Source organism: Chroicocephalus ridibundus, chromosome 7 (assembly GCF_963924245.1).
Source record: "Chroicocephalus ridibundus chromosome 7, bChrRid1.1, whole genome shotgun sequence".
Taxonomy (NCBI): Eukaryota; Metazoa; Chordata; class Aves; order Charadriiformes; family Laridae; genus Chroicocephalus; species Chroicocephalus ridibundus.
Window position 1 is genome coordinate 16,352,898 of NC_086290.1, and position 26,608 is coordinate 16,379,505.

The window sequence follows — 26,608 nt, forward strand, 5'->3', positions numbered from 1 at the left end:
ATGCAACCCACACCACCAACACCTTCACCTCCTCTAACTTCCTCTTACTCCAATTATCTTGCAGATTTTTCTCTCACTTATGAACATCTCTTTTTGAGATCGACAGGCAGGAGGACAAGGAATCAAGCTCTCCCATCTCACAATAATAAACACTGACCAGTATGCTAAAACCAACTTGCATTCTAGTACAGTCCTCAAGCGTATCCAGGGCATCGGAGAGGCTCAAACCCCAGTCTTTAATTTTGTTTGCTGGTGAGACACCAAAGACTCCAGCCATGGAATAATCTTACCTGCCATTTAAGACTTACACACAAGGGCTATCACCCATTGCCTTCACCCAGCTCTCCCACAAGATAGCTCATTGGAGCTAAGACATCTGACAGGAATGGCCTTGGACAACATGCTCAATGCTAGTGGCTTTAGTGCTTCAGTGAAGATTGTTCTGGCAACCAGAGGCCTCCCTCAGAACTCCCATCTGATTGAATGTCACAGCAGATCCCATCCTGGGTCAGGACACTGATCAGGTGTAGAAGAATATGTCTGGCTAAGGGCTGGCATTCATATGGAAAACACATGATACAAACCATGGGGCAGACAGATCTGTCCATTATGATACAGGTGAAGGAAGCACGGAGAATGATAGAGGGTTGCTCAACTGCCTGTGGTCCCCCCCTTCCAACGCTGCTGTCAAATTATCTCTCTGCTCTGCAAGCTTTATCTACCGCAGTGCAAAACCTGACATGGACCTCCTTCCCTCCCCACTCCACCTCTGCTACTCAGCAGCTGGGTGGAAGGCGGCAAACCAGAGGCAATCGAGCATCACGATGCAAGGAAAAGTTAGGAAATGAGTCACAGATGAGCACTGATAGAGACATTACTTGCGCTTTAACAAGCATTCAGGGAAAAAAAATATATATATATACTTATATGTATAAAAAAAAAAAGTAGATGCAGGTGTCTCACGATACAGCCAGAAATCTGGTCAGGCTCCTATATACATAAGGACTGCCATTCTCCTAGATCCAACACAGAATTCCCCAACTGGCATCCTCTCTTGCAGAGATGTAAATAAAAAGGAAAGTGAAGAGGAATATATATATTTTGAAAATGTTTTTCCATTTTCAGGGTTTCAAAAGGTGCCACATGACAAGAAAGAAATATTCTGATGGCAACCGCTGTCTGGTGAAGAGTGACAGACTGCGTCAGGAGTCCTGAATTGACAGCGGGCACAGTCCTGCCCATCTAAACTGGAGGCACCTATTCTCTGCAAAAAGAACTATATGCAATTTCTGTTTGCCTTTCCCGTGCAGGCGTGGGCTTTAAACGTTAACACAAAGCCCATGTGTGAAAGCAGAGAGAGCATGAAACTGCCTTCTCCCAGGAACTGGCACAGATGCCAGGGTCGGTGCTTGAGCATGTACAAGAGCAGAAAACAGGTGCTTCATCCACATCCAGGATGAGCAGGTCTGGAGAGAGCATACCATGGGATATGAGGGGAGCCATAATCCATGTGCACTGCTGCTGAACAAATGCAGTGATTACTTCCTGGCATTTTCACCAGTTGTATTTCTCCTGTTTCTTCTATGAATCAAAGCTTCCAAAGGGCAACGTGTTGGTCAAAGCTGCCTTGTAACCACCATTCCCTTTAAGATGGCCTCCTATCTATCCCTTTGCTTTCTGAGATCCAGTCCTGAGCTTTCCTTCCTCCTTCACCTGACCAGGTTTCATGGCTTGACACCACCAAAGAGAAGAAAGGTCAAAAGGAAAAGTTCAGAGGCAGACAAATATAAGGCAGGGCATAGCAGCTAACCTGCGAAGGGGTTGTCACACTTATCTCAGGGACAAAATTGTCATCAAACAGACTGATGATGTTCTCCTGCTTGATCTCCTTGGAGGGGGTGACTTTTGGAGGCGGAGGCACCGGAGGCCCTTTCCTCAACTGCATGCAAGTGAGCACACGGCCACAGCACAGACGGCGACACCCAAAAAAACCAGAGACAGGAACCAGGTTAGCCACAAAAACTGAAGGTGAGGGAAATCACAACCACAGGCACATAGCAGGGTCCAACCAATTCCATCTGAAGAGAGAGGAAGGGAAGGTGAAGGGCTGAATTGAAACAAAACAAAAAAACAACCACACGCCTCCAGAGAAGGTTTGGCATCATTAGTTACACTTCAGCCGTGGGCAAGTTTCCCTCTGCAGAGGAGAAGCGTAACACAATTAATATGCATTGACAGGACATGCATACATAATTAAAGCATGTGCAACCTTCAAAAGAACCACTGGGAAGGGAGCAGATCAATTACTGCAAACACGACTCAATAGACCAGGCCAGCACTGCCTCCCTTTGCCATACTTACCATACCTGAGGGAATGAGAGATCAAACTCAATTTGTCCTATTATGGGTAGGTGACCATGAGGACAGACTCTGATCTGCCCAGTGCTGGTTCCTTGGTGTACTGGTTATCAGTGTACTGTAAGAAAGGTCTGAAGGAACTCTTGATGGTATCTTACCAATTCTCAGCTTTAGGTGAGAACAATTCAAACTCCTGAGAATCCATGACACTGTGGGCCAAACTCTGCTCTCAGTTTCACCAATGAGCATTGACACTAATAAAGTTGTGTTTCCCAAATGGAGATCCCAGAGAACGCATAACAAAGTCTGGCCCTGTAACTCTAACCCATACTAATACCCACCATCATGCTAAAAGACACCCACCATCATGCTAAAAGACAGCCTGACACTGCATCCACAACCCCGCAGACCCTCCCTAGATCAACCCATCCACACCCTTTTCAAATTTTCCTGTTCCCAAGGGTCAATGATCATTTCTAGATCAAATCATACTTTGAGGAGCTGCTGCTGTGTTAGAACAAAGCAGCCACACAAGTTCCCAGCACCACAGCAATGCTCAGCAATGACAATGCTCTCTATTTGCAATGATGTCTTACAGTTATTTGATCTTCTCATCATACCTAGGATCCCAAAGCAGCAAGACTCATGAGACCTGACAACCGTACCCAGTATATCAGTGTCCGGTCCAGGTCTGAAACCCAGCAATCCCCAACCCATAGTTCTGTGTTCACACTCCTCCAGCATACAACTGATCTCTACAGGGCATTTATTCAGATTGCTAAGGATATGCCCAGTTTTCTACGGGGTTAACCTACTTTAGAGAGCAAACACAAATTTTTCACTAACTAGCTGGGCTAGGGGAAATAATGAAAGTAGTGCATTCACTTGCAACTTTTCACTGTTCGCAGAAGGTGGTATGTCCACACAAAAATATTTCCTTCCTGAAAATCCCCTGCTTGCTAGTTGCAAGAAGGGACCAAAAATTTCAGAGAAAAGCTCTTCTCAGAACAGAGCCACCATCTGCAGAAATGTGAGGCTCCAATTACAAACTCTAAACTCAAAAAGATCCTGGCTCTTCTGCTATTTACTTCTCTAAAATAGTCAGTCTCCTTCCCTCCAATGCATTAATGCCTTGGAGACAACCACTTCCACAGCATCCAGCATTACCTCCAACTGCAGTCTAAAACCACATCCCAAAGACGGCAGGATTGCATATTGATGTTGGGTTATAGCTGGAAATTCATCAAGTACAAACAACTTTGCTACCTAGAATAAAACAAATCCTCTAAAATCTTTCTGCTGACTTGGATCTGTCTAAATTCAACACAGTCGCACTGATTTCAGAAGTGTCCTTACAGTGTTTCAGTGGTGTAACTGAGAGCAAAAGTCTGACCTTTGAAATTTCATAGACCTCTGAAGTCCTGTATCATTACTGTACGTTACTCAGTGCAGAGAGCTGACAGCAGTCGCTTCCTCCAAAAGACAGAAATAAGCTATTTTTGAGAATTAAAGGACAGTAAGAAAGATGCTTTTTTTTGACATAGGGAACAGTTCAAAATTTAGTTAGTATTTATCTGATCTCTCCTGTTTTGCTGCCTTTCTCTCTGCAGCCTTTGTTTATTGTATAGTACTTCAGAAAGGACAAGGCCAGAGAATTGCACTTGCTTGTTGCCTTTTGCTCCATCCGCCCCCAGAGGACAAGGCTCCTAGCCTCCCTAGGAGGACCCTAGAAAAAAATCACTTACCTATAGATCAAAAGTAATGACACCTGTGAAGCTTTCAGTATTAAAGTTGAGCACTGTTGAGAGAGCAGGCACTTGTGTTTTCCAGTGGGCTGGCAAGCTGATATGGACCCAGTTTCTAGACTTTATCCATACAGACGTCAAGCTTGGCTCTGGGTATGAAATCCCACTCCTCGTCTCCCCTCCCTCTGGAGCCAGGCTCCAACTCTTAGCACCTAGTATGAATATGGAGTGGAGAACTTGTTCTTCACCGTAGTAAAGCCTGAGAGAATGAATTAAATATAGACTGGGAAAGAGCTGCCAGGTGGTGGCAGCAATTAGCTGCAAATACCATTTCAGTCTGTGTCCCATCTGAGATTCCAGCCAGGACTGCACTGGAATATTCTGCTTGCTCGACAAGGGGTGCCTCCAGCCCCATTCCTGTGGGCAGGAAGGCAGCAAGTGAATGAGCAAGCACTTGCAGCCTGGCAAAAACAAGGCTTATGTGTGCTATTTCAAGGAAAGGGAAGAAGCCAAACTCAGCAAGACAAGTCCACAGGCAGGGTGAGTGAAGTCTGCAGTGAACAGCTCGATGTATCTGTACCATTTCTTGTTCCAAGTTTCAATCTAGTTATGGCAATCTCTTAAAAAACAGGAAGACAATTCTGGATAGATATGCACTATCCTCTCTCCCCTGTACACATACCCTCCTTCAAGGTCCCAGCCAGGGTGGTGGTGAAGCCGCTCTAGGCTGTGCAATGCTGAGCAGTGCAGAGACCCTGGAGAAGTCCTGAGAAGACACTGCCAGGCATCCACACATCTCACAGGGCTGGAAAAGACCCTTTTGCCAATGTACAAACATCCCCTTTTCGTCCCTAGATAATCCTGAAAATCAAAAATGCAGTGGAGGGAAAAATATTCTAAGAGGCTATCCAGAAACAGGAGACAGCCTACATCACAGGCCTGGATTTGGAATCACACTGCTACGTATGACAGCAGCAAGGAAGTTCTGGGCTGCGTCCACCTCTTTTTAGAAGCGATAGGTTTTCTCTTACCAGTTTAGCCAGAACCTCTCTCAGCTTTAATTCTTCCTGGAAGACTCCTCCCTGGTGTCCCACTTACTGAAATGCAAGGAGTGGCACCAGACATAAATTTGGCTTAGTTACTATTTTTTCCCTACTAAGCTTTTCCACCACTGTGAAATACAGGGATGGGAAGTGGAAGTAAGTGTTTCATTTTCCTTAAATCCCGAAGTAAAATATATCATAAGATACGCTGAGTAGCAGGAGCTACATCTGCTGTTTTAATAATGCCACTGGGTGTCTTCTGTGTAAGGAAAGGACTAACAAAGGCCGCGTGGAAGGTATCGGACTCCATATAACAGCCAGTCTTCTTCCTGGTACTCACCTAATTTCTTCATAGCATAAGAATATAATGCCTTTATTTTTAGCATAATATTCTATCTTGAGATTAAAGTAAATGATGATGCAAAGTACAGATGTTCTCCCTATCCTTATCAATATTAAACTTTTTTCTTTGAACCTTCCTCAGTTACAGAAGTTCTTGGGAAGAAACTGGACCATTGAATTCCACAGGTTAATTCAAATGTAAAGAACAAACTTCCTCACCTACCTACAACTCCACCCTCCCTGGATCTTCTTGGCCATCCTACCGGACAGTAAAATGTATTACTGACCTTCCCCCTGTAGAGGCATTCAGAGACAGCTTAGTTCTTCCCTATATGATATAGAGACGACCAATGAGCAACTTGCATTCTCAGGAACCAGTGAAGGAGAACAACTGTCATGTCATATTCTCTGTCCTCAGTAGCAGGAAGAGGCCCAAAAAAGCAACTGACAGACATCTTTGACTCACAGAGCTTGTGCCATCAGTGGTAATACTGCAGAGACATAGTCAATGTCATGGGGACACTACCTGAGATGGTGACTTTGGGATGCTTGCCCCAGGCGCTTCCAAAGTGGACGGTTCCAGATCATGGTTGACAGTCTTGGTCTCAGGGCTGGTGATGGGAGATCCATCTGGTGGAGGCGAGGGGCTTTTATTTGCTTTCGCTGGGGTGCTGTCACTGAAGGAAGGGGAGAGAGAAAGGGAGAGAGAGGGAAAGGGAAAGAGAGAGAAGTCTGAGCCAGGCCTAGGAGGAGTTGTGCTAACCAGCACAGATCAGTGGCCTCCATTATCTCTTTGCTTCCCTGCCCAGACACACAAGGAAGACTTTTAAAGCCTCTACAAGCTTCTGAGAAGCATCTTTGCTGAGTCACTTGCAGTCCAACACACTGCAGCAGCATTACCGTGCAGCAGGCTACTCTCTAAATATACTTTGCCTCAGACGGAAAAACAAAAAAACAACCAGGCATCCTTAGTTCTGCTAGATTCTAATATAAGTGCCTGACATTAAGTCATGGTCTTTTAATACTGGGGAAGCAGACAGGGGAAGGAGCTCTGTGCAGCTCATTTAGTTTTAAATTCTACAGATCAGAATTTTTCTACGTGGTGGTGCACTGACACCTGCATGGGTTATGACTAATAGATTCACAACACCTGAACTAAGGCTGTAATCACAGAATATCATATTTCTCTATGTGGTACAAACTGGCTAAGCTGGGAGAGGGGCAAAGCAGCCGGAGTTTTCACAGATCATTCCAGACAGCAAAGAAACAGTGACATTCTGGCTAATAATGATTTCTCTGTTATGGAAAGTCTCCCCTACTTTGTTTTCAGTGAACCCCTTCTGCCGTTGCCTTTCCAGTTGATCCTCATTCCAGGACTGTTTCTGACACACAGTCAAGAGGGCTTCTTCAGGGAATTAAATACAAGGAGCATATGCCAATGGCATTTGCTGGTTCATAACTTGGCCAGATTTGGACAGATTTTTCAAAGGAATAGCAAGAGGCACACGCCTTTCCCTAAGGGCATGCCCTGGCCAAGTGTAAGGTCTGTGCTTCAAAATATGGAATCATGAGAGATTTATTAAAAAGTTGGTTACCAGAGAATTTCAACAGGGATAAAGGTAAAACCATTTTCCCAGCCTAATTCTCAGGAACATCTGAATCATCTTGGCTGAAATTCAGCTCCCCGAAAAGCAACTAATCAATTTATCTCAAGTCATGCAGAAGCACAGACACTGGTAGGGGACATTTTAGCAGAAATGGTTACAGTTTGGCAAAACTATACACAGCTGAAAACAGAATATTACAGAATACTGCAAAAGGGCTGTGCAATCTCATCTACAGGGAGTGATATTTGCCTTCACTTATAAAGTTGCGGTTCTTGCAAAGTTAAAGGCCTTGGGAGAAGGCTGAAAGGAACAGATCCTTTCCTACAACTTGAGACAATAAATCCTGGCATAGAGCCAGGACTAGAGCAACGCACACCTGATTCTGCAGGGACATCAAGTCAATGATTTCTTTGCTCTGTCCAAAGAGAGCCCAGAGCTCCAGGCATGTACATCTACTCACACTTGGATGCCCGAGGTGTGGTGGTCATTGGCTAACATGCATGATGGCCTCATTCCTAAACACTCACGAGGAAGGGGACAGGAAGAGGAGGAAGGGACAGCAAGGCATTTCAACAAACCTCCCCTTCCAAGCAAGCATCTCCCCCTGCTCAACATTCCAGCTTTCAAGCTCCCCATCCCATTCCCTCTTCATTCACTTTGCCCTCACCCATTCCCCCGCCTTTTTCTCCCATATCCACACCGCACACGCACATTTCCCCACAAAGCGCTTGTTCTCAGGTCCACATGCAGGTTGGATGTTTCTGATGACACTGATGCCAGCAGCACACCAACATGATGCAACAAACCCAATGACGTTCTCTGCCAGCAGCTCTCAACCAAGGGCACACAGGCCAAGGGAAAAAGAGGGAAAGGAAGACAAAAAAGGAAAGACAAGGGACTAAAGAACATGTACATCAACACCTACAGCTCTTCAGTTTGACTGGATATGCCTACAGTGTCCTTCCTCAGAGGTCCCCAGAAATCAATTCTAAGCAGTGGGTCATGTGAAGGATTCTGTAAAATGGACAAGGTTGTGCTACAGATTAAAGAGGTAATGGTTGGAGGGTGAAGGTAAGGAAGTCCTTCTCTAAATGGGAGTCACCAGGGAATGGTAGGAAATGACAGAAAATGTCCTCTGATGCTAGAGTTGGGAAAAAAAAAATAGAAGTTACCTTCCCTACACTTGAAAGCACTTTGGAGAAGATGGGGGCACAGTGAGCTACAGCTATACTGCCAGGACTCCTCAAATGCCCAGACTACACCGTGAATATCGGGACTATCAGCTGGCCTACCAACACAAGGGTAGGCTTTTCCTTCTAAGCACCTGAAGAGGCCATTTCTCCCAGTGAGAAAGGAGTTCAGGCTTATTTTCTAAAGGCCATGAAACAGCTTTTTAGTGCCTTATTTCTGGCGCCTGGCAGTGACTTAATTTGGAGATATATTGGTAAAAGGCTCTCACATGAGAGGCAGCCCAGTTTTCTCCCCTCATCCTACAAGGGCTGAGAGGGCCCCGCAATAAAGCCTTCATTAAGTCACTACTATTTACAGCTTGTTTGATGTGTTGGCTGATGCCCCTAGGAAAATGCCAGTGCTAATTCTGGCTGAGACTTTTCCAGCCCCCCCCGAGCAGCACCTTCATCCCTGCACTTGTTGTTTTGCACACATTTAGCCAGTGCAACCAACGTCAAGCGAGCTTGTCACCAGGATCCTCTGTCCTTCACAGGTCCCTGGGGAGCACACACTGCCCACACAGAGCATAGTCCTGTCTCCAAACTGACTGCTTGCTCCAGGAAGCACGGGGAAAAGCAAGAGTGTGGGGACTGTCCCCACTGACCAAATGTGAGTACCACAGTAAAAGCATATCAAAACAACAAGGTCATTGCTCCCTTTTTTTCCTTCCCATGAGCAATTGGGAAGTGATGCCAAATCCAGGAATATCAGGCAGGGAAGGGGGTGTCAAATTTCTTCTGCGAATACAGAGCTGGGAAGAGGGTCTAATGCAGTTACTACAGCTGAAGGGAAAGCCAAAATCCCACAGCCTCTTTTAGGGCTGCGAGCTCCCAGGCCCCTCCTGGGGCTGCCTCATCAGTTCTGGAAGAGCAGAGTAACATCTGTAGGTGGGGTTCCCATGTGCCTGTAACTATCCTGTGTTAGAGGATGAAACCTGCTTTCCGATATGGTAAAAACAGACCAGGCACCTTCTGCCAAGTTCTCAAGTTAAAAAGAAAAAAAGGTTGGCATCTCAACTAAAGCTCAGACAGGGCCTTTTAGCCAAAAGTAATTTATTTTTTAGCACCAAAGCAGACTGGAGAATTATTAAAAAAAAAGGGGGGGGGGGGGCAGGGGGGTGGCAAGAGAAGAAAGGAGGAAAAAACACCTACATACCAAAACATACAGTGGCACAAATGTACATTCTTGCTGCATATCAAAGATTGACCAAGTCCCAGACCCTCCTTTCCTGCACCAGGGGTTGCACGTTTCTCTCTGACCGGAGAAACCCCCAGCACAGCCCAGGTCAGGCACCTTAACTGCTGAGCCAGCTGGACTTTATCAGGGCAGAGCAGGAGGACATTGTGGCTAGTGCTCATTGAGATGAGATTTACTAGCTCTCCCTCTGCTGTAGCATCCATCTGTTCCCAGCGACTGGAAACATTAGACCTCCTGCCTGGTGCGGCTACAACACTGGTCCAACCAAGGACCAGAGGCAAACAACCAGAGAAGAACTCCTGTGAATCCTCCTTTTCCTACAGGAGAAAGTCTCAGAATAGTAACAACACAAGATATTCCTTCACTACTTTTCATTTGAGGATATAAAAATCAAGAATTGCCATCAGCTTCCCTGTGAAATTACCATTCTCCACCCTCCAGCCTCCCACTTTACAAAGGATGCATAGCAGAGACAGAGAAGGGTTCTGTGACTTGCCCTAGTCAGTGGGAAGGCAGGATCAGAAAAGCAAGGATCCCAATCCACCAGCACTTGCTTTTATTGCTGGCAGAACATCATCTTGATAATTATAATATTTTTTTTCTTCCTATAAGGACCCCATGGAGGAAGTACCAATACAAAAACTAAAATTAGAGGAAGTTTCCATGCCATTATGCACCAACTCCCACTTTGCTCCAGACTATGTTGTTGTCAGAGTCCTTGATCTCTAGGCATTGTAGCAATCCAATTATTCAATGCCATCACTGTCTTGAAAGGCAAGATGCTGACATTAGTCTTTATACAAGACAACAGGCTTCCTTTTCTTCAGTCCTACACAGAATTTTAAATGGATGGAGCAAAGAGCAAGTAAGGAGCAAAGCTGGAAGTGTCCTTCTCCCGCCTCATCATCCTCCCAACTGCAACAAGTAGATAGGACAGGACTTCTGAGTGTGAAAGACCTGCTTCGTGTTCCTCCCAGGCCAGGCAGGGAACAAGAACGCAGCATTTCAGATCTGTTCAAAAGGGCAAGCCCCACTAGGTAAAACTAGAAGTTCTTAATGACCAAAATTGCTCATATTTCCCACAGAAAACCCATGACTGTGCTTTCAGTCACACAAAAACAACTGAACAGACAATGACCGAGCTTTCTCACTGCCTTCTTAGATAGGAAAAGAAGCAAGGATTCAAACCAAGCACACAAGCAGTTAATGGGATTATCCAGACACAGAGAGATCTCAGCAGGACCCAGCAGGCCATGAACACATCGTATCATGCAAAGGGACCCCTCTCCCATCACAGGGTTAACACGTGCCAGGCTGTTAAGAGTCCAGCAACAGCCTCTCCAGTTTTAGGAACTAAATCAAACACGTATCGAAATGCTGCTCTCCGTACCGGTACCTGCTCATCTTTTTCCTCAGCCTGGCGAACAGTTTAGTTTTCTTTCTGTTGAGGATGGCACGCAAATCATTTCCGTTACAGGATGGCACAGTCAAACCAGGGAGGAAAAGTTATGCTTCCGAGCACCCATTCACGTGGTGCCACAAAACTCACTGTAATCAAGATGACAAAACCTCCTCTCTCTCTCCCACACGCACACAGATACACACACACACGCATACACACTTCCCTTAGTTCCTAGAAAGCTATGGCCTGGTTTGGAGAGGGTAGGAGAGGGCTTTTTGTGCCTGTCAAAGATCTACATATATGTGAGCAAACTAGCATTTTCCCTCCTTTTTGGATTATGGGGCCAGGGTGCACATGGAGAAGAAGAAAAAGGAAACTGCAGAGCAGAGAACTCTAAACGTCCTTTTTTCACAGGTAATCACAGCTCCTCACTCTCCCCTGTAAATATTGGTACACAAGAAACAAGCTCCCTCTTCTCCTTTACTCATGGGATCTGTGCACAGTCTTAAACGTGGAGCATAATCAGCAGCTTTCCTACTATGTGTTTTTCCAGTTTGTCCAATCGTACTAGGATAACGCTACCGACCTCCTAGATCTTCTAGGCATCTGAGCCCTGAATGTTCAAACTCTTTCAGAAACAAATCCCAAACATATGTCTGAGGTTCCTAGAAATACATCAGCTGCTTTGTGCTACTGTGTTACACAGCCAGCATCAGATTCATCAGCCACAGTAATACTTCTGTGAGGCCTCGGATGAACGCCATAATAATGTGCACAGATTAATTGCCTCTCTTCTCACACCTCCTCATTCATTTCCTGCCATTGTATCTATCTCCAATCTCCTTCCCAGTAGAGAAGGGTTAGGGAAGCATCTGCTCCTACTGCAGACCACAATGAGCAATCAGATTGGTGAGGGTTATTTCCTCCTGCACACTCTTGCTCCAGCCCTGCGCCACAATGAGAGGCCAGATGTGCAGGAAAGGCAGAGGTGCCTCACCGCATTTCCTGGTCACTGCAAAACATATTTACTGCCCTGGCAAACATTCCCTACATCCTCCTACAGCACCCGGCTCCACTGTGCTCAGGAGGAAGAGAGTCCCTCTGGGGCAGGTCTGGCATCTCAGCCAACATGCAAGAAGTGATGAAGCAGCAGCAGTGAGATTGCTGCCCGCCCGGGGACCTCTGTGTGTGTGCTCGTTTTTGGTTTTTAGGCCATGTGGTCTCATAACCAGCCAAAGAGCACAGAACTGCAGCTGAGATACCCATTATAGCCCCAGATGAATCTAGCAGTTTGTGGGGGCGGGAATCGTGAGGACAGGTAATTTATTCATTGGAAGCTCCTTCAGGACAGAAACTTCATGCCACAACAACGAACACGTCTCGGCCAGGCTGCCACTATAGCCTGCAGTCTCTTCATTGAGGAAGAAATGAAGCTGGAGGGAGGAGCTAGACAAAGCAATATCTACAGCCTTCATCTATCCTGTTACCCCATCCTCTTCCAAGGACGCTGGAGGATACTACTATCAGAGACAACACGGGACATTGCAGTAAGAGGATGGGCACCATAGCCTCCTCCTCACAAGGTTTCACTCTTTTTGGGTTGTAACAATCAACAAACACCACATGCTAATTTGGAAAGAAGATATTATTTTCACAAGAAGCATTTTCCTACTACCATCTTGGAAATTTGGTGTTAGCAATCCAAAATTCAGGGGCCAAATTCAACTCAAACATCCTCTTTCTTTAGAGCTGTCAAACAGCACAGACACTGCTGGAACAAGATACACAAATCATCTATGCACGACTGCAACAGGAGCTTAAACTGGGAGGAGAGACAAGGGAGCACAGAGTTCTCAACAGCTGATCTAGCCATTTCGAACCAATGCACTCAGACCACAGCTTGCCCTTACTTCATGCTGACTTCACCTCCTCCCTCTGTCAATACACCGATTGAGGACTTGGGCTGTGCTCCTGCTCACCCGGCACGTGGGATTAGCAGCAGCTGGAAGCCAGAGCCCGACACTGTTTCATCACTCACGCATGTGGATGGGAGCCAGACAGCCTCATCCAGAGCCCGACCTCTCCCTCCCCTCTCAGTGCTAGAGAATGTGCAGACTTGCACTTAGCCATACAGGACTGGACCCAGCTGAGGAAAGAAAACTGAAGGCCTGGAGGACACTCATTCCTTGCATATGTGCAGACTAGAAGTGCTCTGATATCAGGAGGCCTCATGTTAGTGAGGCTGCAACTACTTCCACAACACTCACACGGGGGAAACGCACCTCAGCTGGGTACACAGGAGGGGCATATGGCCTTAGCAAACAGGTGCTTCCAAGTTTGGAGGGCCAAAGAGGAGGCTGGGGAAACAAATGGGCTCTTGGCGCTCAAGCTCACAAGCTGTAGATACATGGTGGAAGCTTTTAAGGAAAGAACAGGACAGGTACTGGGCAACTGGACCCAGAAGGAAGGGCAGCTCAGTATTGCATGTCGGTGCATGGAATTTGATTTTAAAAAAGCAGAGCTGAGAGTCAGTTGCCTAAATATCAGCACCTAGTGAAAGTTTAGGCCTCCAGATGCTCTTCTAGAAAGGTAAGAGGTATTGCTTTGTGTCACCCAGCCCCAAGTGCAACCTTGGACATGCTGTAGGGAGTTTTGAAGAGGGCACCAGCCGGCTATATACAGGTAGTCAGATGACTCCCCAGCTGACAATATGGAGGTTTCAATACCCCTGGTAGAGACATCCCTGTCCCTCCTCCCCTGCTGAGGGAAAGAGGCTACTCCCACAGTTACTGACCTGGGCTGTGCTTTAACTGGGAAGGCATTGCCTGAGTACTGCTTGTCGAGACCCAGCAGGACATCATGGAGGTTTTGGTTCAACTGCAAAATACAAAAACAAAAGAAAGAAAAAGAATGAGAAAAGAGCCCTAAGTGCCAGAAGAGAGTCTGGGCTGGCCTGCATAGGCTGACCAAACACAGGCTTGTGCCCAGACATGTGCACATACTCAGCTATCCCAAGAGAGGACAGTCCTACATCTGTTTCCACTCCTCCATGGGGTATGAAATGCTAGAGCACTCAAATTGTTGAAGAGCTGCTGGCACCTCACAGGAATGCTCTGTCTCCCTTACACATCATCCACTTCGCTTCTTTATCACCTGCCCCCACTGGTGTGCTGCTGGGTACCATTGCAGAAGTGGGCAGTGTGTTTACCTAAGTGCTAGAACTGAAGCTTCACTCTGGATTTGTAGCCAAAGCTGTTCCTCAGACCTGCTTATAAAGCTTGGGATATGGCCATTTCAACTGTGGAGCCAAAGGCAGCTGGCCTTCCAGTCAACAGCAAGCCTTGACTTCACAGGCTGCCTGGGCCATCTAGGTTTGGGCAGGACCTGGACATCTTTCCAGAAATGCAATATTAGGGGTTAAACTCTCCCTGGCACTCAAGGCTGCAATATTCACTCCAGACACTCCTCTCTGAAACAGCCGATTCATAAACAAGAAGAGATGCCAGATTTATCATTGGTAGGAGGAGGGATCCAACGCAATCAATGTTGGGGCACTGTGCCGGCAACACCAGCAGTTAATTGGATGCTATAGCAGTAATAAGAAACAGATGGTTCTTATGGAACAAAGCAAAAGCCTGCTCTCGTACAAAACTGCTCAGGAAAGAAAAATCCGAGACATGACACATGATAATTCCTGTCTAACAAGCATCTTTCCCATGTTTTGCTGAATGTCAGTTAACAGCAACAAACTGATAATTATAACAATCCTCCCTATTCTTAACAATCAGTTCATCCCTCAGTGGAGAAGAGCAGGCTATTAATTGGAAAGGTCCCCATGAAATGTCAGCAGGGCTCAAAATTGATGCATTACACCAAGGCAGAGGGCCCCTGACTGCTGGGAATTGAAGCCCTATAACGTTGCTTGTTGCTTAGCGGCTGTCTTGTTGTCAGGATGACATTGGGGAGGGGAGGGAATACAAGAGTTTTCCAGCTGGGCTCTCAGTTGCTCATCAAGATTAGTGCAACGTTTACAGAGGGCGTGCAACTCTCAGGAGCAGCGTACAGACCTAAGGAATTCAAGACTTCTCTAGCTTTTAAGTGAAAGAACAAGAACATACTTGTAAATGAGAGTGGCAATGGGGGGCTTTCCCACTGACTGTTCCTGAGGTGTCTGCTGGGTGCTGGCACACAGCACCAGGATGCAGCCTGCCACCACCAGGTTACAACACTGCTTACTGCTGCGATTCCCAGCTCCTAGCCAACTGGTAGCCCATGCAATGGCCATGCTAAGCACGCATATGCCTTTTTTTGGGTCACAGGGCAGGAAAGAAGCCAAGGCAGACAGGTACTGCTGGGCAGTGCCTTCTTGAGGGACTGGAATGAGGCAGGTCTCAGTCTTCAGCAGACTTGCAGATTGGCAGATTCCCTGCTGTTTTCATTCCCACAGCTAGATAGATGAGGGTTCACAGCAACTTGCTGCCAGGCAGCAGAGGAGGCAAATAGATAACAGGCTGAGAGTGCCCAGGTTATAGGTCCATAATGTAGACCAAATAAAAAAGGCAGCAAGAGATAGGCCTGAAAGTGGCTTCCCTTCCTTCTGTGGATCTGCACATGAGCCCTGCCAAGTAACACACTCCTGCATGGCCCCATGGTCTCTTCCCTGTGCTCCATCCCTTTACATTACTATCTAAGTCTTTCTCCTAAGTGGCTCAGAAAAAACTAAGGGTTAACATTTTCCTCTGATGTAGGGCAAATACTCTGTTTTCTCCAGCCATTTTTTCAGGGGTTTGTTTTGTTTTTTCATAACAGTGAGGAGAGGGTGTATTAGTAAGATAAGCTGTTAGTTGCCTTACCTTGCTCATTTCTTTATGGAAGTTCTCTTCTAGGCCTGCTATACTCTGGAATGTGTTGACATAGAAACCAACACGACTGCCAAATGAAAAATGAGACAGAAGAACTTAATGGACACGATGCTCTCCCAAAAACTTTCAATTCTGCCCGTTCTGCTACCTCCCACCCACCATTCCCATTCAAACTCAACTCTGTCAGGTCTGGTACATGCTGGATCAAGGGGTTGATGGAGCAAAGGCCATGTATGGGACAAAGATGCCCAAGGTCAGATAGGATCTGAATTTGTGTTGGCTAAAGGGAAAGGGAGGTACAGAGCAGGGGGGAAAGAAAGAAAGAAAGACAGAAAGAAAGAAAGAAAGAAAGACAGAAAGACAGAAAGAAAGACAGAAAGACAGAAAGAAAGACAGAAAGACAGAAAGAAAGACAGAAAGACAGAAAGACAGAAAGACAGAAAGACAGAAAGACAGAAAGACAGAAAGACAGAAAGACAGAAAGACAGAAAGACAGAAAGACAGAAAGACAGAAAGACAGAAAGACAGAAAGACAGAAAGACAGAAAGACAGAAAGAAAGAAAAGGAAAAAAAAGGAAAAAAAAGGAAATAAAAAAAAAAAAGAGCACCAGTGGTATGGTGGTGGAAAGGAAAAGGATAGAGGCTGTGACGCAGATGGAGTGTGGGGAGAGCTGGGGGAATTGGCAGGAGGACAGATATTAATTCACCCTGAAGTCCCTCAGCACCAAGGGAAGAAAAAAGCATGAACTGTTTGCTTCAGGGGCAGAAGAGTAAGAAAGCACAGGACAGGCACAGAGAGCAACAGGAAAGCAGAAGGATCAGCTGGATAACAGGAGCCTGTGAACAACCTGTGGCACCTTAAAATCCCAGCAGCTGCCTGCTGCCCTCCTTCCTCCAGCCAGCCTGCCAGCTGCCAACAGGGAGTGCTGTACCAGCACCCAGCTGGAGGAGCAACAGCAGGAGGGAGATGCTCTCTAAGGCCAGCAGCACCACCGTTCTGCACATGCAACCACCCAGATGCCTGTATCCCTCCCAGCTCCTTCCTCAGCCAGGCCTGCACATGGCTGTGAGCAAAGAGCCCTGACCCAGGCTGGGAGGAAAAGGGAGTGAGGGCAGACATCAGCTCTCTGCTTTCCCACCCTGCTGCCGCCCACTCTCTCCATCCCCCACAGACCAGCATTGCCAACCTAGATGTGATCATTGCATTTAAAAATAAGAAACTGGGACAATCCTAGGAGGATTTTGCCTGCTTTCTACCATGCCTTCCCATACATCAGCTTCTACTGTCCTCCAGTTCATCCTCCAAGCTAACTGTTGGTCTGTTTTTTCTCCCTGCTTTTTATCACCATAATCACTGGTATGACAAATCCATGGTCCCTCAAGTCTGTCTTCCTATTCTTTCAGCCCGTTTTCCTCTGCCCAGGCTATGTATGGTTAAGTACAGCACAACAGGACAGATATAACTACTAGTTCTTCACGGCATCGCATAGCCAGGAGCACATTTAGGGGCAAGAGAAGGCAGCCACACAGGGATCCTTCCCTTATCTTTATTCACCCAACTGTCCAAACCTGAAAGTGGCATCCAAAGCAGAGCAACCTGTCCTCTCATCCGCCCTCTTGTGTTAAACCTGCCACTTCACCGGGTGCTCATAAGCTTGCATGGTGAGACGCGCTGATCAAGGCATCAATTCTTGGCTCTCTCCAACCTCAGTGACTGTATAAAACCCCTCTAAAATCTCATTTTCCCTTAACCAGTCAGCTGACATACCCACTCAGCTGCAGATGTTCCTTCCAGCCAGCCAGCTCCACACCCAAAATCTTAGTGACCCAGCCTGCTCTGCCTGCTGTCCACAGCAGAATCTGGGCTATTGCCCAGGAAAGTTGGGCAAAGTTGGTGGGGCAAAGGGATTAATCAGACAAAGCATAGAAACACAGTTTGGTTTTGTGGTAAACCTGATTTTTTCATGAGGATCGTGAAGCAAAGCACAGAAAGCCCAGGGTGAACACGGCTAGGGGGAATCCTAGGACAGACTCTCTGAGATAATCCAGAAAACAAGAGCAGACACCCAGCCCAACCTAAGGAGAACACTGATACACGAGCCTGGGTCTCTGCTTCCTTCCAACCAGTCCTTGGAAAAACTTCCAGCACTCACCTATTCCATAGTGAGGGCAGCTCCTCCTGCAGATCAACGTTCATCTCTTCAAACACCTTCTGAGCCTTTACTAACTCTTCTTCAGCCTTAATAACAGAGAAAGGAGATTGTCAGCTCCAGCACAAACAAGTACTATACAGGGCTGGGACAACTGTGACTCTCGACTTCCTTGGGAGACCAGGCAAAATTTTGGCATGGTGTAATCCCCATCCCAAATGAGTCTCTGAGGAACCAGGGTTGCATCACAAGTGACCTGATGCCCCTTCAGCTTCCATGTGTTACTCTAAGGCTTTCTCTCAATGGATTTTATCGTTTGGATATTCTGAAAGTAATTCAAACATCCACTAATGTGTTTTAAGTTCTATAAATTTCCCTGGCTTCAAAAACTGAATGGAGCTGGTCAGGCAGTTCAGCCTCCAGCTTGGATACAGATGAAGGTAACAGTGACCCCTTCCCCTTGCCAGGTCTCTGAAAAAGTTGAAATCCATCCCAAATTGCATTGAAGAAGAGTCCTCTCTTGTGGGGACTCTCTCTGCTCAGGTAAGGTCATGCCAAAGCCCCATCTCTTCTGAGGAAGGGAGGAGGTCTGCGTCTTTGGCTGATACAGCTCTCTCACAAAGCTGACTGGAGAAGCAAGGAAGGGTATGCAAAGCATGAGTTGTGCCAGCAGGAGGCCAGGCTGGAATGCTTGAGCAGCAGGTCTTGGTTTCAGCAGTCTCACATACTCTCATTGATGAGGATCTAAAACAAGAGCAAACCCTGGCTGGCTGTTGGCCACCAACACCAAAGGAAACATGCCTTGTAGAGGACCTCTTTCTCCCAGTTCAGAGTTTAAATTTGATCTGTTCATGATGGACACGGACAGACCCCAACACTGATGCATGAATCCTGTCGGGTTTTGGTGACAAAAAGGATGATCCTGGTTTCTCTTGCTGACGGCAGACACCAGCAACAAGCACATTCTCCTTCCCATATTTGTCCTAGGTGACCTCTTCCTCTTTTCAGTGGCCTGTCTTAAAACTCAAAGCTTGCTAATTAAAATGTTTCTTTTCTGTAATTTGCAACAGCACAGCAGTGGGATGCAGGATGGCAAATGCCTGCAGGAGAAACATGAGGAAGGTCAGCACGAGTGCCTACATGTATGTGTGACAACAGCAGGAATGTCACAACACCACAGGGCTCTGCAAAGAGCCCGCAAGCCACTGGGGAACTGGATCTCTCTATGAGCCTGCAGCCAGATTCCTACCCTTCTACGAATAAAAGTTTTACCTTCTTTGTGCTGGCTTAATTAAAGAAATCCGGCTTACTGCTCCTTAGTAAGAGGTATATGCAAAGATAGGATTGATGGGAGAAAGGACAAAAAAATATTTTGCAGTTCAGAGTCCTGTTCCTCACAGTGTTGCGCGGGATCCTTACACTCCACATTTCTCTCCTGACTTACGAGCAAGCCACAGAAGCTCCTACTTTCCAGCTAGCTCCACCTTTAAAAGGGTCACTCATTGCTGCCAAAGGCACAGCTAGAACTTCATACTCAAGATCAGAAAAGAGTCTCCCCCAGAAAAAGACACAACTGGGAGGTATTCAAAAGTTAAGCAGACCTCGTGAGGAACAGGCAGGGGGAGAAGAAGCCAGGATGCTTCCACCCAGAAACCCCTGTATTTTGCTGCTACGCTCTCTGAAAAGAACAACATTTCAAGACAGTTTGCACAAAACAAAAAGCCCATTTAAACAGAGACACAGTTTATGCTGGATCAGAGACGATGATCACAAAGACTCATTCTGCCTTAAAATCCCTCTATGAATGAATGTTTCTAATGTAACCATTTTAAAAGGAGAAAAAAAAAATAACCCAGTGCATCCTTTGGCTTTATTTTATTCTAATTTCCAAACTAGCCTGGAACCAGAATCAACCCAGGAGGATGGGATAGCTGGGAGATGAGGCACCATTGAATGCTGTTAATTTTTCAGATACGGTGAACATTAATAACAGTCTTTCCCTCTCTCGTTTACCTGTTCAGAAGGTCAAACCTAGAAAGCAACATATGAATATTGTGACATCCCAAGGCAAAGGCAAAATCAGCAACAGGCAACGTTCACTCTAGAGTAGCTGTAGGAATCAGGGATCCATCTAGTGCCTGTGGCTCACCTTGTGCTCTTACAGTCCCAGGTGTAGCACTCAATTAATTCTTCACTCCCTTGACCCAGGGATCTTCTCACCAGTGGGATTTATTTTGCTTGGAAGCAGGGGTCCTGACACTGGATAGCCCTGACTGCTTCCGGACAGAGCTGAAGACAGATATCAACTTGGTCATGAGCCCTGCTAGAAGAAAAGCCAGCTCATGCAGTTCCAGTGGGGAAAGGAGGAAAGACATCGGTTTCAGGGGCAGAGCCCATTGCTGCCGTTATCTGTGTTCTTTCTATTTTAGTTGTCATCATTGCCAACCTGATGGAGAACTGAGCAGAAGGACATAATTCCCAGGTCCATGAAATGTGATCTCAGAAAATTCTTCCTCTCCTCTCCTGCCTGAAAGGGGGAAGGTTTGAACAGGAGCTGGACAACACAAGTGCTTTCCTGATCTTCCCCCTAGCCAGGGCTCAGAGTGCCAAGTACAACCAGTTCAGTTGTGATGGGGGGGGGGGCAGTTATTCCCCCTTATGTTTCCTACCATCATGCATCCCAGCACTCACGAGTGTCTGGCAATATCCAGTCTCGAGCTTTCAGGCAATCTGGTGACCATTTCTCTTCAAACATTATGTTGCGAACTGCGGTAATTAATTATGCACCGCTCAGTAAATAATTTAGACACCCATGAAGCAGGGGTAAGGAGGAGAGCTGGGTGCCTCACCCTAGGCCCAAGCCCCACCAGTCCCAGATGGTTTTGCCTCTCGGAAGGGGAGTATGGCCCAGGACTCAACTTGCTGGCTTTCTTCTACAGAGATATCGTTCTGTTATCACTGCAGCACCAAGAATGTTGCTTTTTAGTCTGTACTCAGCATTTCAGAGGAGCTTAGCAAAAAGGCAAGAATTTGCTGTTCTAAGCCATTTTCCCTTTTGTTCCCTTCTGCAGTCATAAAAATTTGTAACTGAGAGCGTGCAATAACAACTCCCCCAGGAGGCTTTACAGAAAACCCCCACTGTATTGTTTTTGTTAGTATCTTCTAAAGGCCTAAAAAGCCAGCAGTTTGCACACTGGAGGGAGGGACTTGGTTTGACAGTAGAAATAATAGGTCTTGCTGACCCCATTTTTGCTTGGAGGTTGTAAAATTATCAGGCAAGAAGAGACAGCAACACAGCTGCTGGTAAGGGGAACGACTTTTTTTATTTAGGCTTAACATTCTGAAGCTCTTCAATAAATGCAGTGTCATCAGCCTTCCCGCTTTTATCAAGAGCTTAATGAGATTTAGGGTTGTCAGTAACACCTCTAGTCCTGAAGTCATGCAAATATAAAAACTGAAGCTTTTTTTCTTTCCCTTTCTGCTTGTGTTTGTGAAGAACAGCTGGAAAACCTACAGGTTCAGAATACAAAGTAATCTTCTTTATTGAGATTGGGTTTTTTAGCCCATAATCAAAATAAAAATAAATTTAAAAAAAAAAACCACCAGGCAAAGACTCACAGAAGTAGAAATAAAAATACAAGGTTGGCAATAGTATTATGTAGTTCAAGAATGAAAGAGGAAAAACTTAAGGGAGGATTTAATTTGATTTGAAAATATCTGGGGTGACTGAAAATATTACTGTCGCTTAGCAGGAGGTTAACACCCCCGCAACACAATGGGTGGAAAGATTACATACCCCCTTGTCACCTGCTTGAGGGCAAAGTCCCCCAGTACAGTGAAATTATCTATCTCCATAGTCTGTCTAAGATCAGAGCGCAATGGATGAGGAGCACTCCTAGGTACCATTTGTTTAGGCAATGTGTGAGCAGTGGTATTCCTGCCAGTCACCCCAGACAGTCTGAGAAGAGAAGAAATGCCCGAGAGCTGATTTATTTATTTGCAGCTTGAGAAAATTCCCGTACCTGCTTTCTAGTCCTCCAGCAATACCATCAGCGAAACAGACCAGTCAAGAACCGCACAGATTGTTCCCAGCACTGTGGAAGCTGAGGAAAAGCCCCCGGCAGCTTGCCAAATGTCTTTCTCTCTTCAATCAAGAATGAATACATATTTCCTCCCTTTGCTATGCATCTTAAGCAGGGCTGCTAACAGCTGTTCTTTCCCCGGACTTTACTGATGTGGTAATCTAGTATTTTCCCTGATCTGCAGTCATAACTGACTGTGAAAAACCCAGGTGCTTTATAAGGTGAGAGCGATTTTGTGTTCCTAAACTGCAATTCATTCACTGACAAGGAATGTAAAAACGTAGGAGCATTTGAATGAGAACAGATGAGCTCACCAGGAAGTTGTAAGCAGGTAACTGGCACTCCCCCAGTCTGGGTAATGATTTACTATCCCTTGCCCATTGAAAGCATTTTCTTCTTACTGTTTTCTGTCAGCTCCCTCTTATCCCTTAAGGAGCTCCAAGGTAAATACCAAGGGAGATTTCATCAGGAAGCCACGCTTCTCCTATGCAAATAGGATTTAAATTCTTAGTCCCTGCAGTTTCTCTGAGCTGCTCTTATGTCCCTCAAGATGCTATAACTTAAATGTTCAGCCAAGTTCTGCCACATGACGCAACCGTGACCTCAACCTGGAGCTGTTCAAATATATTACACGGGGTGCAAATTCCCTGGTCTGGACTCGCCTCTTCTCCTATGCAGACTGAACCTCCCTGCACCTGGAAACATTTCATTTAGACCACAAGAGCCAGGACAGCGTCCATTTAGGAAACGTGGATTTTATCATGGGAGAATGTTGCAACTTAACTCAGCAGACATAGAAATTGCTTTTGAAACAATATGGGGTTTTATGGCTTTATTCAACAGCAGAAATGCAGAAGCCAATTTTTCCAATGTTTTCCTCTTTTTTCTTTTTTGGTTTTGAAACAGCATCAACAAAAATTCACTGCTTCTCTTAGAATAAATAGAAAGGAATAATTGGAGGAAGTACACTACATCACTCTCTGCCTTCGCGTTATTCCACAGCCATTCTTCATCCTTATTTCATTTTAGGGGGGGGAAACAATAGTCCAGTATTAACACACCTGATTAGAAATCAATAGTGCAGGCACAGATTTGTTCATTGGTCAGCAACTTCCACGTGTCCACTGTGGCTCAGGACTATCAAGGACACATTTAAACAGAGGGGACTAGAGTGAACGTTGCCTAGAGATTAGTTGCACGGTACAATCTAGAGCCCAAAATAGCGCATGCAGGGTTAGAGCCAGGTAGATCAGCAGTCACCTGATTTCGGAGCAGATTAGTTTGCGCAACGAGGTGAGCTTGTAGCTTCCCTTGACACCACTGAGGCGCGGCTTTCTCAAGCAGCGAAACAGGCTGGGGGGAGGGAGCATGTTTGAGTCAAAAGAGAAAAAAAAAAAACAAAAAACAACAGAGAAAAAGAGAGACACAAACATATATCTTTTAGGATAAAAAAATCAAAATCACAACAGAGAGTGTATTTAGAGGCTGGGCCAAACCAGTATCACCAAGGCGAGAGAAAAAAACAAACATCCCGAGACCGATCAGTTATGAATCCTTTGAAGCATGCCAAGTTTAGCAGTAATTAATGCTCCAGCGTGGGCTGGGATACTGCAGACCAGCCAGGCAGCTGCAAAGAGCAACAGATACAGTTGTTAGTGACTTCACACACAGACAACCCTACTCCGAGTCATGGCTGGGAAGTGGGAGCTCCTTAAAGAGAGGTCAGGATTAATTAACCATCGTGATTATTTGCATGCATCAGCTGAAAGTCCACAGTGCTTTATTTTAATGGCAGGTTGTGAGTTTAGCAATAAGTGGCAGGAGTCCTGGGTGAGAAATGTATCCATGTATCAGAGAAGAAAAAGAGAGACCATATAACCCCAAAACGCATTCACATTGCTCTTAGCGTTACTATAACATGAAACATCAATCAAGTCAGTTCCCATTTGTATGCTGTGTCATAAACAAGACTTCTCTTTCCTAGGGGCCTATCATCATATTCCAAAGTACCTTAGACCAGAACAATCCTCCTTCAAAAGTCACAGGAGCAAAATCGCAGTCACAGGAACAGAGAGATGAACTTCCTACATCAGCGTCGTGCACGCTGAGCCCTGGGCTACTGCCCACAGCCCCGCAGAGCTGCATGACCGCAAGTGCGGGCCCACAAGCCGGTCTGTGAAACCTGCCCATTTGGGAAGAGCATACGTACATATCTTTCGGGGACTCATTGCTCCCAGCTTTACAGGATCAGGACAGTGTGATGTGTCACATATCATCCCATGCATGAGCTTAGGGCTAAAGCACAGAGGGAGGAAAGATCTGATCCAGTGAACATTTTGGCTAATGAGAAGAGTCTGATCAAATACTGAGAGACACTTGCACAGGCTGAATCAGGAACAGAGCACCAACTCTCTAAATCTCAACATTCCACTCTTCAAACTGCACTGTTCTTCATACTTTAGCAAAAAAACAACAAACAATCCCTTGTTAACAATGTCTTACATGAGCATTTGGGGCAACACAAGCGAGTGCAGCAAAGAAGGCCAGCCTCTTTGGTGCAGATCACCAGGCACCAAACTGAGTAGATTAATTTCTACAAGGACCATTCCCACTGCAGCAAAGATCCCGCAGGCAAACACCAATAATAATACCACGCCCCAGGGAAATTCGGCTCTTATCCCTAAACACAGTAAAGTACAGCTTTGAACAGAAGGCACAACCAGCTAGGCCTCATGCCTTGCGTACAGAACCAAGACTTGCTTTGCCACACAAATGATGCAATGACACCTGAGCCACCAATCTTTCCCCCCTTTGTCTGTCAAAGTTAATCACAGTGCCTGCACCGGGTGAGCAGATGACTGATGACTTGCAGCTTAAAAATAAAAGTACTGTCAGTTGGCCATTAAATGTAGATCTTTGCTCAGGGGAGAGATGCATCTCTATTTCTTCCATGCAGGAGAAACTCTAGCATCTCCCACATAGCCCATATTTCCCCCTACCAGAAATAACTCTAAGCAAAGGATGACAACTCTTCTCAGCCTGGTTAAAAGATCCAGGCTCGCTCTTTCCTACACTGCCTCTAGCCTGAAGAGTCCTGATGCGTCATGGCCCACATTCAAGAGAATTAAGATGTCTCCCCAGCCCTGGATTATTCTGTTGTGTGAAGACCTGCCCTTTGGAGTGGAGCACATGGTTCAAATCCACTCAGGGTACAGGAGTAACCCACAGCTTATTTTCTGGACAGGTATTCGAACCATGCGTCTTCTCTAGAAGAAGGTTAGCACTATCACCTTTCTTCATCTACATTTGAAAGAAAATCTAAATATTTTTTTTAATGACATTTATTCTAATTAAAAAAAAATAAAAAAAGAATCCTGCACTTGCATGTTGAGCATGCTCTGGGTTAACCCTAGATCAAGCTATTCACAGGCACGAAAGAAACTATACCCTGATAAGAGAAAACTCTTGTTTTCCTGCTTTCAGCCATATTTATTGTCCAGTGATTGTGACCAACAGACAACAGAACACAGTCATCAAGTGTGCACAGGGAGCATTTCCACCAATGAACTTGTAACTCACACTCCATCTTAGAATATCAGAAACACAACCAACTTCAAGCAACACTCAAACACTTACTCTCACCACTGCTATAAAGGTGGGGAGACAGAGCCCCAGGAAGCAGACAAACTAGCAAACTTTGCTGGGGCACTACAAGGCTTTGCTCCCCTCGGAGGCACATGGGCTTTCCTGACAGAGGTTACTGGTCCTGCAGCATCTGAGGAAATGCCTTGGCTGCCAAAAGATGCTCACTGATGATGGTGAGTCTGAACCATTACAGAGACCATCCTGCTTTCTAGAACTAAAAAAAAATAAGGAAATACCTAGCCAAACTTCACCAGTTCATGACACCTCTCTGAACAAAACACACCCAAGGTAGCGGCGCACTTAAAAACTGCTCAATAGGCAAATGCAGACCTCATGAAATGAAAGGATGGCTGCCCATCCTTCTGCTTGCTTTACCTTTGCGATTTTGGTTTCGTCCTTCTTCTTTGCAGTTTGCAGGGCTTCAAAATGGTGTCTGGCACTGTCGTAATCCACAAGCTTCCTTCCTCGCTTCGCTATACGAGACTAAAAAAGATGGGAGAAAAGAGTTGTGACGATCTTCCCCAGCACCCAAAACCCCAAAGCCTCACAAGGAATCCTCCCCGCTCCTCTTCATCCAACTTCCAGAGCATCCCATACTCTGCCCACACAAGGACACTCACTGGATATTCCACACAGGCTGCCCAGAGAGGTGGCCCTGGGAGCAACCTGTGACAACCACCATTCTAGAGGGAGATCCTCAGGAGGAGAGCAGATCCAACCAGGGAAAGCAAAGGGATCCAATGAACAACAGGCCCCAACTCTGGATGCCATTAATGTTTTCAGACCTGTAGCTCCAGCGCTTCCTAAGCATCCCCATGTGTCTGCATCCTACGGGCACCTGCTTCATAATTTTCAGGGCCTCCGGAGCGCTTCAGCCAGACTCTAACTAACCAGCTCACAGCCCTAGTTTGTGTGGAAGCTCAAAAGATTAAGTTCAACAAAAGA

At 46.0% G+C, this 26,608-nt stretch overlaps 1 protein-coding gene across 11 annotated transcripts in view; it reads right to left on the reverse strand.

Moving 5' to 3' along the window:
- Positions 1–26,608, reverse strand: part of BIN1 (bridging integrator 1) — a 101,622-nt gene that overhangs the window by 18,162 nt on the left and 56,852 nt on the right. For 2 of the 11 annotated variants that reach the window (XM_063340359.1, XM_063340358.1), the window contains exons 6-12: positions 26,039–26,146; positions 23,279–23,371; positions 17,940–18,025; positions 15,778–15,853; positions 13,719–13,801; positions 6,015–6,165; positions 1,811–1,939 (exon numbers count right to left, since the gene is read on the reverse strand). In XM_063340359.1, the coding sequence (XP_063196429.1) occupies positions 1,811–1,939; positions 6,015–6,165; positions 13,719–13,801; positions 15,778–15,853; positions 17,940–18,025; positions 23,279–23,371; positions 26,039–26,146 (726 nt within the window). Of the gene's footprint in view, positions 1–1,810; positions 1,940–6,014; positions 6,166–10,912; positions 10,964–13,718; positions 13,802–15,777; positions 15,854–17,939; positions 18,026–23,278; positions 23,372–26,038; positions 26,147–26,608 lie in introns of all 11 variants that reach the window. The other 9 variants (XM_063340361.1, XM_063340365.1, XM_063340355.1 and 6 more) reach the window with 8 other exon arrangements.